This window comes from Gouania willdenowi, chromosome 1, assembly GCF_900634775.1.
Source record: "Gouania willdenowi chromosome 1, fGouWil2.1, whole genome shotgun sequence".
Taxonomy (NCBI): domain Eukaryota; kingdom Metazoa; phylum Chordata; class Actinopteri; order Blenniiformes; family Gobiesocidae; genus Gouania; species Gouania willdenowi.
Genome location: NC_041044.1, coordinates 3675718 through 3688784, shown reverse-complemented (window position 1 = coordinate 3688784; position 13067 = coordinate 3675718). Strand labels below are relative to the sequence as shown.

Below are 13067 nucleotides of genomic sequence, written 5' to 3'. Positions count from 1 at the left end.
CATAACGGAATAAACGGCTGCTACTTGGCACTTTATTTAATCACAGATGAGTTGATTTTATTCACATTTTTATGGCATCTTTTTGGAGCAGACACACTGGAGGGATTGTTATTATTCTGCTCTTACACTTGTTACAAAGGAAAAAAAGTGTCTCATTAAAATTATGTTTTTGCAGTTTTTTAGATTAGTATTATTATTCAAATTAAAACACCACACGGAGTCTCAAACAACTGTATCCTATGCTTTCACTTCCTCAAATATAAATCTAGTTTGGAAAAAAATACACTATATTAATGAAATCATTAAATAGTTAAATAAATAACAATTTCATTAACTTTACTCCCTCAAATATAAATCTAGTAAAAAAAAATAAATACAGTATCTAAATATCTGAGCTGGCACAACTCGTCACTTTAGTGCTACTTTTAAAAAGGTTGGGAATCACTGCACTGTGGAAAAAGCCAAAGCTGATTTAACTTCTGACTGCAGCATACGCTCAGAAATGTTGGATTTATTTTCATTTCTCACCTGTACTATAAACATTTGACCATACATGTCATATCAGAATGATCATTGGGTTCTATTTTTTTTTTTTTTTTTTTCTATTGAAATCAACTTATTTTATCATGCCACTAGGACTTTAAGAAGATTAGCCTGAAATAGGTGGCGCCCCACCTATCATGTCTCCATTCCCCACCAGAGGGCGCACCACACACTTTGAGAAGCACTGCGTTAATCTTGATTCTCAACTGGTGGGTCGGGACCCAAAAGTTGGTCGCGGACCTGCACTGGGTGGGTTGCGAACAGCTGGTCAAAAATAAATAAATACTTAAAGTCTCTCATGTTGGATATATCTTTTATTTTGAAAGAAACTTTTCTTATGATAGGCATGCTGTGAAGTGCATGTTGCACAGGAAAATATGTAGATTTATGATTTAAAGAAGAGAATGTGTGTTTAAAACACCTATTTTTGAAAAACGTGTGTTGCGATTTAATGGCCGTAGAAAAATGTGGGTCCCAGGGTGAGACCAGTTGAGAACCCCTGTTCTAAAACAATGTTTAACAGGAGTTCCACAGTGTGCATGGAAAAATGAAAGGAATACCGTATTTTTTGGATTATAAGGTGCACCGGTTTGTTATTATTATTATTATTATTATTATTATTATTATTATTATTAATGAGACGCGTTAAACGAAACAAAATGGTCAGATAAGTCAAACTTTATTCAACTCATTAACAGTAACTCTCAACATTGTTCAGGTTTAACACATAAAATACAGAACAATACAGGTACATATCACTCCACGAGGCACCTGACTACGGTAGCCCTAAAGTGCCAAAAATCCATCAAGCTTTGAAGCTTCATAGTTTACTATAGTTGCACTAAAACATTTTGACATATTAATTTCATACATAAGGCGCACCTGATTATAAGGGGCACTTTTGATTTTTGAGAGGATTTTTAGTGCGCCTTATAGTCTGAAAAATACGGTATATATGTTTTATTTTGGTAGCAGGACATCACCAAAAGTGAATCAGCTGTTCCTTCACCTATTATCAACATTTCTGAAAATTTCACCAAAATCCGTTCATAACTTATAACTAAGTTATTGTGTACACAAACACACACACACACACACACACACACACACACACACACACACACACGCCAACAAACATACAAACATACTTTCAAAAAACATTTTGGTTTTTGAAAGAAATAAAAGTATAGATATTTGAATAAAAAATGACTCTGGTAAAAGTATCAAAGTTGCTCCCTTACTTGAGTAAAAGTAAAATAGTACATGCGACTAAATGTATCTGTTGTAAAAAAAATTAAACAAATGTCCCTTTAATAAAAAGACAGGGTTTTTAAACCAGCAAATTCCATTTCTATAATTTTTTTTAAGAATTTGTAGAAAACTGGTACATGGAAACAAGTTAAATCTGTTACCCTTGAACGCCTGGAGAATTCAGCACTCATGATAACTAAAATATGTAAATTAAACATGTCAAGAAAAAAAAAATGAAAATGCTCAGTTAAACCCAGAGCAGCTTTGAGTTTAACATTTTTAAAAACTTGAACATGTGAAGCATAAAACTAAGGGACCTGTCTAACAGAAAAAAGCTCAAACTACCAAAGTTGTGCATCTTTTTATGTCATGACGTCATCTTCAAAGGTCTTAAAAGTAACAAACTCATTTTTAAAATAGTGGAGTAGGAATATATTTGTTTTTAAAAAATAAGGAGTAAAAGTAAAAAGTCACCAAAAACATTAATACTCAAGTAAAGTACAGATATCAGAAAACAACTACTTAAGTACAGCAACAAAGTATTTGTTTTTCGTCACATCACCTCTGCTTATAGCTCACCTTCTTCTTTCCCTTTCCTCTCAGATCAGCTGGTATGGAAAGCAGCTCGAGCCAGTGGAGCCGCGCCCACCTACTTCCCACCAATGGGACGTTTTCTGGACGGCGGGCTGCTGGCCAATAACCCCACGCTGGACGCCATGGCAGAAATCCATCAGTACAACAAAACTCTGAATGCTGAGGTGAAGCTCACGTATGTTTGATAAATACTAGAGCTGTTTTTTTAATTTATCTTTCCCTCAGGGCAAGGACACCAAGAAGTTGGGGATGGTGTTGTCCCTTGGGACAGGTAAGACTTTTAATGATGTGTAGAAAACAGCAGCAGCACTAACCTTCAACTCACTCACAACAATAAGTTGGTTCCTGTTACTGAGAAATAAACGTGTGGTTAGAGGTTAAAGGATCCTCCACAGTTTTTACAAATGTGACTTAAATCTTTGAAATGTACTTATTAGTAAATCTACAACTAACAAAACACATTATTATGCATCATATTCATTTTATTAACTTTTAAAAATGGGACTACTTCACAGTTTTAGAGCCTCTGTTCCTTCATCCTGTAATCACATGATTGATGTCACACGGCCCCACTTCCTGTAAACATCCCATTGTTTTCTCTTGGAGTGAAACATTCAGCCTGATTTTTAGATCTGTAGATTAGTAGCTTTATAGATCTTTTAGCAGCTTTATAGATTGTTTAGTAGCTTTATTGATCTTTTAGCAGCTTTATAGATGTTTTAGTAGCTTTATAGATCTTTTAATAGCTATATAGATTGTTTAGTAGCTTTATAGATTGTTTAGTAGCTTTATAGATCTTTTAGTAGCTTTATAGATCTTTTAGTAGCTTTTTCAGTCAAACTGACAATTTGTGCTGCTTTTGGTTCCTCTCAAAAAACATGAAAAGTTAAAGATAAGGGGTAAGGCCAGATTTGAATGGGAACGTCCACATTTTATGGTCACTCCACCCAGAGTGTGTAACTGGGATGAAGGCACGCAGTGACCAAATTAAGTTTGATAAGAATAGCACGCAGACAGAAGCTTTGCTCATACTGCTAATAAACTGAACACTTTATGTGTAGTTTCTAGGGCTGTGCATTGCCATGAATCTGACGATACGATACAATTCACAATTTGCATGTCACAATTCACAATTTGCATGTCACGATACAATATATTCTAACACTAAACAAAATATTGTAATATCAATAATTACAAATGTCACCTTTACAAGTACAAAATGGAATGAAATACAATTTATTTCATTTTTTTTACCACTTGCGAGAACAAGTAAATGGTAACTAACTGCAATTCAAGAACAAATATCAAAACAAGTGGAATGTTTATCAAACTGTCAAATTATATTTTTCAAAAAAGTTTAACTTTTGCTTCTACAACAGATTATGATTTTATGTTTTAATTATTTTTTTTAAGTAGCTACATACATCTATCAAAGTGCTCAGTATGTTTTATGAAAATAAAGTGCTATCAACTACCAGCTCAATGCATTGAGCAGTGAGTCAACAAGGTCTGATGTTGCGTTCACTGACACCTAGTGACTGGGAGTTTAACTGTTCTAATGTTAGCGCAATTTAACGTTTTTTTTTTCTTTATTACATTTTTTTTGGATTGATACATTAATTGGACAGTGAAATTTTTTTTCTCACACCCTTAGTAGTTTCACTGTTTTACCACCAGGGTTTGTGTGGACACAGTTTGTACCATTTCTTGATAAATTGTTGATAAATTGATAAAACCAATATAGTACTTAGCGTGGAAATGTTGGTACGTACGATTGTGTGTGTGTGTGTGTCCAGGTAAATCTCCTGAGGTGGAGGTGACCTCACTGAAATTGTCCTGCAACCCTGTGAAGCTCGCTAAGAGTCTAAAAGCAGCCAATAACCTGCTGAAGATACTGATGGAGTGTGTGAGTACAGTGATGATGATGAAGATGACGATGATGATGGAGTGTGTGACCCTTAAACCTACTGTTGTGTGTGTTCAGTGTACCGACTCTGATGGATGCGCTGTGGACAGGGCCAGAGCCTTTTGTGAGATGACGGACACACTCTACAGAAGGTGTGTGTTTGTTTTTAATAGGGCTGGTTTACCCCCAAAATAAAGGTCCCAGAGAGCGGGGACCCCCACTGTACCTGAAGGTGGTTGAATAAAGGGGAGAGATTTTTAGGGTCCATCTATAAAGTCAGTAAAATGATGGTCTATTGTTCTATGAATCTGTGATAACCATATTTATTTATTCATCTGAATAATATCCACTGTTTTCCAGTGTCAGTGCCTGATCCTTTCAACACAAGCGTAAATCACGTCTACATCCAGTAAACTTATTTTACAGCACTTTGTGTACTATTTAAAAGGTTGAATCCTTGCTATTTAAAAATAATTAGTTTGTGTTTTCTAAATCTGGTGCCAAGATTTCCCAATTGGGAATTGGGATTGTAAATGTATGTTTTGAGTGATTTATAAATTTCATTTCCCCATTTTTTTGTCACTTTTAAGCCAATATTAACACTTTGAGCTATTTTTACCTATTTTTCTTTCCCTTTTCTAATTTGCAACTTTTAACCAATTTCTGTTGTTTTTAAAATCCCATTTTACCACATTTTCCACCATTTCTGGACACTTGTTAGCGTGTTTTTGAGTTGTGCTGATATGTTGCATCGCTACTGAACATGTGTGATTTTATTGTGTTGTTATGAACCGTTAATAACACAGAGGAGTGTGTGTGTGTTAATCCAGTGCATTATTGTGTGTCAGACTGAGTCCTCAGCTGTCTGTGGAGGTGATGTTGAACGAGGTGGACGAAGATGTCCTGATGAACATGCTGTTGGAGACCCGGACGTACCTGAATGAACAGAGAGCTGTCCTCCAGTTTGTGGCCCGGTTTCTACGAGACCATTAAACATTCTCATCTAACCTCTGTTTTCTCTGTTTCTCTGTTATAAACCAGTAGATATCCAGTTGGATTTTTATATACTTATTATTTTACATTACAAGATAAATAAAAACTCTCTCTTATTATTCCACATAGAGGACCCATGTTCTGCCTGTTCTGGTCTGTTCTGAATACTGACACATGTAGCCCAAGGCCGGATTAGCAACACCAGGGGCCCTGGGCACTGAGACTCACCAGGCCCCTTCTCTAACCTAATACTCACACCAATTATTTTATATACCTGTATATACTGTAGATAGATAGACTTTATTGTCTGGCCTGAAGCAGTGACAGAAGTTATTATTTTACACGGCCACAATAGCAACTTAATAAAACACATAAAATTGGCTTAAAAATACATAATGAGGATAATTTTATTCAGAGTTGCTCCTCTTGTTTTATGTTTAGCTAGGCGCTAATGCTACTTTAGGAGCTACAGCTATGTTTTGATAGCAAGTCTTACCTTGTATAAAACCTAATGTCCTCATGTGAAGCAGCAAACCTTTCCAAGTCAAACTTGTTCCTGATTCATCTCCTCCATCCGTCTTTGGAGCGCAGCGTTCTCCGCCCTGACCTCCTCTATAACACTGAGGGCTATAAGTCCAATGCAGCACAGGAGCAGTAGTCGTGGTCAGGACATGATACATCCATTTTCTCCTCAGGGTTCTCAGAGGGAGAGTTTGGTCTCTTTCTTCATTCCCAAACACCAGGACGAGGGGCAGGAAGGGAGTAATTATTCCATTCAAACAGAACAGTTACAGCTCCACTGACGCCCTTGTGCATTTGATCACTCCTTCATGTCAGGGTTAGGGTTTAGGGTTTATCTCTCCAGATGTTGATGATCCACTTTTTTGCAGCTCATCTTCTTGTGGGTTGTATAAAAAGTCAAAGCAGAACTACATGTAGCTGAAGCTGTACACCTAGGAACACACCAGTGGTATATTGATGTGCTATCTTCAGAGAGAAGAGAAAAACTGAAAGAGACCAAATATCAGTGGATTTTATTAAAAACATAAGCAGGAAAACATAGAGGTGCAGAGAGATTTATCCTACAGTAAGTTAAGGTAACACTTATTTTTCAGTGTGCGTATTTAATGATTATTTAATGTTCTGTAAGCCTTGAGGTTTTTTTTATTTTTTATAGTTTTGATTTCTAGGAGATGTTTCTCATTGTTTCAATGATAGTGATTTTAAGATGGCTTAAATGAGAATTTTCAAGGACAGATTAATATAATCATAATAAAGGTGATTGACCCACTGACTTCAGATGTTTTTAAGTCTTTCTTATCAAAAGAGAAATTGATTTTTAAACCTTATGAACATTAACAACTTATTTATCTACTCTAATGTATTTAGTATGAGGCAGATTCAAGAAAACGTTGAGTACTTTGAGTATTTTGAGGTCGGCCCAAGTGTCCTCAAAATATGGTCAACGTAGCCATGACAACCATTCTGTCAAGTTTGGAAATATGCAAGATTGACAGTGTTAGGAAATAAAATACAATAATAAAATTATGAATAAAAATAAAATGATTAAAAAATTAAAATAATTAAGAAATACCAGACACTTGTTTATTGTTTAAAAGTCTTGAAAACTGTTAAATGTCACAGAATGTTGGTTCTTTATTGCAGGAGTTCTCAACCTTGGGGTCAGGACCCCATTTGGGATCGCAAGACACTGGGATGTGATCGCCAGATGCCTTCAAGAAACTAAGAATATTTTTTGAACAATTTGAGCCCATTTGTTGCTTATTTTTAACCTTTTTTTTTTAGCAACTACACCAAACTTGTCATATTTTTGCTCCATTTTATGTATTTTTGCTACATTACTCCAATTTCTGCCACTTCGCCATCATATTTAAATGCCTTTTCTGCACATTTCTTCCAATTTCAAGACATTTTCAGCATTTATAAACCCTTTCCACCATTTCCCACCTGATGTCGCATATGTTGACCCATTATTGTCATTTCATGCTTATTTTTGCCAATTTAAGGCAAGGCAAGGCAAGGCAAATTTATTTATATAGCGCATTTCATACTCAAGGCAACTCAATGTGCTTTACATGATAAAACATTCAATTGTTTAAAATCAATAAGAACAATTAAAATCATCAGTAAAATCAATAAGAACATTTAAAATCATCAGTAAAATCAATTAAAATCATCAGTAAAATCATCATTACATCAACATGACAAAAAATCTCTCTCTCAATCATACACAGTAGAGAAAAAAAGTGCCTTTAACTTTGATTTAAAAATGTTCACATTGGATGCTGACTTCAGCTCCGCTGGCAGTTTGTTCCACTTCTTTGCAGCATAACAACTAAAAGCAGCATCACCATGTTTACTGTGAACTCTGGGCTCCACTATCTGATCTGTGTCCATAGATCTGAGAGACCTGCTGGGTTCATACCTGACTAACATGTCACTGATGTATTCTGGACCAAACCCATTCACAGATTTATACACCAGCAGCAGAACTTTAAAGTCTATTCTGAGGCTGACTGGGAGCCAGTGTAAAGACTTTAAAACTGGAGTAATGTGCTCTGACCTCTTTGTTCTGGTTAAGACCCGAGCTGCAGCGTTCTGAACCAGCTGTAGCTGTTTGATGCTCTTTTGGGGGATTCCTGTCAGAAGACCATTACAATAGTCCAGTCTGCTGGAGATAAAAGCATGGACCAGTTTCTCCTGATCTTTCTGAGCCATTAAACCTTTCACTCTGGAGATGTTCTTTAGGTGGTAGAAGGCTGTTTTTGTGATAGATTTGATCTGACTGCTGAATGTAAGATCTGAGTCAATCAGAACACCAAGGTTTTTGACTTGGTCTTTAGCCTTTAAAGATCGAGACTCAAGATAATTGCTGACAGCAGTCCTCTTTTCCTTGTTACCAAAGACAATCACCTCCGTCTTGTCATGGTTTAGTTGAAGGAAGTTTTCACTCATCCAGCAGTTTATTTTTTCTAAACAGTCACACAACACCTCAATGGGACCATGGTCATCTGGGTTCAGTGATAGATATAGTTGTGTGTCATCTGCGTAGCTCTGATAATCAACCTTACAGTTCTGTAAAATTTGTCCTAAAGGAAGCATGTAAAGGTTAAACAGAAGGGGTCCAAGAACAGATCCCTGAGGAACCCCACAGGACATTGGTAATCTGTCAGATTCAAAGTTTCCAATGCTTACAAAATAGCTTCGCTCCTCCAAGTATGACTTAAACCATTGCATTACTTTTCCATTTAGTCCAACCCATGTTTGCAATCTGTGCAACAAAATTGTATGATCTACAGTGTCAAATGCAGCACTTAGATCCAACAGAATGAGAACAGATACTTTTCCTGAATCAGTGTTCAACCTTATGTCATTGATCACTTTGATAAGAGCAGTTTCAGTGCTGTGATGGGAACGAAAACCTGACTGAAATTTATCAAATATTTTGTTGAATGTTAAGAATTGACTCAGTTGGTTGAAGACCACCTTCTCAATGATCTTGGCCATGAATGGAAGGTTGCTGATTGGTCTATAGTTAGCCAGTATAGAGGCATCCAGTGTTCTCTTTTTTAACAGAGGTTTAACAGCAGCTACTTTCAGGGATTTTGGTACGGTGCCTGATTTGAATGAGCAGTTACTTATCTGACACAAATCAGTGACAATTAACCACATTCACCATTTGTCATGCCTATTATTTACCAGTTTAAATTAATTGTTCCTACTTTTTAAATTACATTTACCCCCTTCCACCACATCTGCCACTTTTAAGCCAATATTGACACTTTCAACCATTTTTACCACTTTTTCTGACTGTTTTTGTCCACTCTCATTTTCAACTTTTAACTCATTTCTGTGTTTTTTTTAAATCCCATTTCACCACATTTTCCACCATTTTTGGTGTACTTTTAATTTTATTTGTGAATAAAACAAGGATTTCCATCTTTAAGATGACTATAATAATAATAATAAACGCTCCTGGATAACAGTGGATATTATTCAGATGAATAAATAAATGTGGTTATCACAGATTCATAGAACAATAAACCATCATTTTACTGACTTTATGGATGGACCCCAAAAATCTCTCTCCTTTATTCCCCCTTATAGATGGTCCTGTCTCCACATGACTGTTCTTCAATGTTCATGTCTGTGTTCAACCACCTTCAGCTACAGTGGGGGTCCCCGCTCTCTGGGACCTTTATTTTGGAGGGTTGGAGGAAGTGGCACCACTGATGTCTTGCATGGCTGACACTGGTTCTGATTCACTTCCCCTGTTTAATGATTGTCCTTTGTCCAGATGATTGGTTCTTTGTGCAGAAGATTCCACACAAATACTCAAATGGTTTCAGTTTGATATTAACACATTTAAATGGTATTACATTTATTTGGTATTGGTATTAAATCGTTTATCTGTTCTGTCCTCATGTGAACCGACTGCACAGAATCACTCATTATAATAAATGTTTAAAGAGAAATCTGAATTGTGTGTGTGTGTGTGTGTGGGGGGTGCTTTATGAAGCTTTAAATCTGAAAACAAGCACAAAGTCTTTTCTGTTCACCCAACAGTTCCAGTCATGGAACCAAAGACATTTTACAAAGTGTTTTATTTCTCTCTACAGAGCAAACAACACAGTGAGTGAATGATGTGTGTTTTTAGGCTGGATGACACACGTTCAGTGTTTATTAAAAGAAGTCGGTCTCTGGCTTACAGTGAAACACGTACACGTTCAGTGCATCTATATCTGTGTAATTATGAGATAAAGAATAGAACAACATATGATCAGAAATGTTTTATTGGCCGAGTACAGATTTTAAGACAGCACAAGGAATTTGACTTGGGAGTCGGTGCGTGAAACAAAAAGCAAAGAAACAAGCCAGCAACAACAACAATAATAATAATAACAATAATGATAAATATAAAGGAGGAGAGATAAATAAAGGATAGATAGAGAATAAAGGATAAATATCATATAGGTCTAGAAATATATAGATTTTATAATGGATCAGTGCTCGTTGTATTATTTACATGGATACTAAATATATATGGACTACTTTAATTAAATTAAGTCGCCCCTTTGTCCAACTACAACATTTTGCTCATAAAACTATTTTAAAACATCCATAGATCATAATGATGGAATGAATTAGTGATAATAACACATTTTAAAGAATCTCATTTTGTAAATAAGTGGAAAGAAACATTATTCAGTGGAGTGGTTCACAAACTTTTTTGGAACGTGACCCCATTTTGATATCATGAATTTCTGGTGACCCCAAAGACATAGGTTTTTGATTATGTTTGAGCTCCGATTTATTATTTTTTTTTTTTTTTTTTTATGGGGCTGTAATTTGACATGGATATTCTATAAGCAGATGTCAAGAGCCTCTCGGAGACCTTCTGACCTCATTTCCTGGTAATTTCTAAAAGTATCAGAATATAGTCATGTGATATATCGTTCCAAAGGCAATTTGGGCAACGACATCCTTAAGCTCCTGTTAACAGTAATTTTAAGGTCACATTAATCCTCAAACCTCAAGCATTGATACTGCGTACTGACTGGTTTAGCCGATATGTTTTTTTTTTGTATAATTGTATTCTATTTTATTTTACTTTTTTTTTTAATTCATTTATTTTTAGCAAGGTCTATAGTCCTCCGCGGTGGCGTCTGTCGCTCCGCCTCCATCTGCTCCAGTAGAGACGAGTGCTGGCTGCAAACCTGCTGTGCCTCGTGGTTCATCTCAGTGTAGGATCTTTTACACTATTCAGTGTAAAACTTGACCACACCCATCATTTCCATCTAGGAGGAGACTCAAGCCTCGTGCAGGTGCGCAACTTTATTCTGACGTCGCCATTTTTCTTGTAGCTACGGTAAGACTTTTATTGCTCATATGCAATGTTTTTTGGCAAATTTAGACACAGATACCGACTCAAAGTCTTAAAGTTAACATTTCTACACAGAAATATAATGGCTATTTTGAGTTGAGTTGTTGTTTATTTATTTTTTTGTCGAAGTGACTGGTCACGAATAAGGATGGGCCCGAAACCCGGTATTAAAACGGCCCCATGGTCTGTTGGTCCTCTCGGACCAACAAGCTACATCCTTATTGGCTCTTTTAACGGTAATTTTATGGTCGCGTTAATCCTCAAGCCTGAGACAAGCATTGATACTGCCGTGCTGCCTGGCTTAGCAACTTTAGCCTAGCCAATAGTTCTCCGCGGTAGCGACGCTGCCACGTTGTCTGCTCTCGGGGCGGCGAATGCTGGCAGGAAAACCCGCTGCTTCCGGGGCCGCTTTTTCATTTTGGCGTAGTTTTCCCCGCCCATCGTCGTTACAGTGCCTCGGCTGTCGGCCACGTTTAGTTCGAGTAGTAACTTGTTATCATATATTATCATACATCTAAAACGTTGCGAGTTAATATGGCAAACCAGAGGTAAATCAACATAGTTAGCCATGTTTTCACGAGCCGGTGCAGCTCTAATTCTCCTTTTGCACAATTTTTCATCAAGTTATGTTTGATAAGCTTGATTTGAATATTTGTATTGTTCATATAGTTGGTTTAGTGTTTTGTTAATAAAAATATATATACTGTATTTTTTATTTTATTTATATTGTACACTTTGTTTTGTTTAGAACTATTTATTTTCTGTTTTTCATTTATTTTGTGTGCCATATTGTTAACATTTTCAAAAATAAACAGATTGATGTTCATTTTATTATTTTTTTTTAATTTCCATTGATTTAAAAAAAAAAAAAAAAAGTTAAGATAAGGGTATCAATAAGAGCAGTAGTATTGATACATTTTTAATGATAACCATCTCTAGTCCCTAGCAAGAACAACATTTAATTAAATAGTCTGTCTGCTAACATCAATTAACTGACTGATGGGAAAGAGGTGCTCTAACGAGAGATCTGACTGATAGGAGGAGATGTGTGTTGTGTTAAAACTCCCTCCCCCTTCATACGCATTAATTAAGTCATTTTTCGAGAGCAAAAGCGGCAATTTCAACATGTACCGTTTCAACAAACCATTTGTAAATTTGTCAATATTTCATTGAGTTAAGGGTATTTTTGTTGAAAGTGTCTATTTGTACGGTTGCCGTACGAACAACCCCCGGTGCTACTGGTACGGTTACCAAAGTACACGTACGTAGCATCTAAGGGTTAGGTTAAAGGTTAGCTTTAGGTTAAGGGTTAGGTTAAAGGTTAAGTTTAGGTTAAGGGTTAGGTTTCGTCATGCGACCTAAACTGACCAATGACTGACCTATCACGTGACCTAAACTGGCCAAATAGGGGCGCTGCATAAGGATAGAATGTCGGCATATTGATTCGGCAATCGTACGGATAGCCACTGCCATTTTTGTTTAAGCTGATCACTTACCTTCCAACAGTTACCGTAGAGCGCATCAGAACAGTTGTCTGAGGTAACATGGCCGCTGTTGGGCTACACTGGCGAATCCTGCTTGCTTCATCTAGTGTTTATATATATCTATGGTCTCTGGAATCTTTATTTTGGGCTGAAAATGTTGAAAACCATAGACATTATATACATAGACGCCTCATGGACCTATTGGAGCTGACGATTCGCGCAGCCGGCATCTTGGACAGGTGTCTAATGCACCTGGCCTGCATTTATTTCTACTGAGGAACTCCCCTAATTTGGTTGAATGGGTGAACAGACCGGTGTGCGTGTTGACGGCCTGATGTCATCGTCAACAAAGACTCTGATTGGCTTTGGTCATGCGAAACAGTTGCAGGAG

General features: G+C 36.5%; 1 protein-coding gene across 1 annotated transcript in view; it reads left to right on the top strand.

The window, feature by feature from the left end:
• LOC114471940 (85/88 kDa calcium-independent phospholipase A2-like) overlaps positions 1 to 13067 on the top strand; it is a 62539-nt gene that overhangs the window by 26108 nt on the left and 23364 nt on the right. Inside the window, exons 11-14 of the mRNA XM_028460946.1 lie at positions 2398 to 2552; positions 2614 to 2659; positions 4185 to 4294; positions 4373 to 4446. Of these exons, the coding sequence (XP_028316747.1) occupies positions 2398 to 2552; positions 2614 to 2659; positions 4185 to 4294; positions 4373 to 4446 (385 nt within the window). The remainder of the gene's footprint in view (positions 1 to 2397; positions 2553 to 2613; positions 2660 to 4184; positions 4295 to 4372; positions 4447 to 13067) is intronic.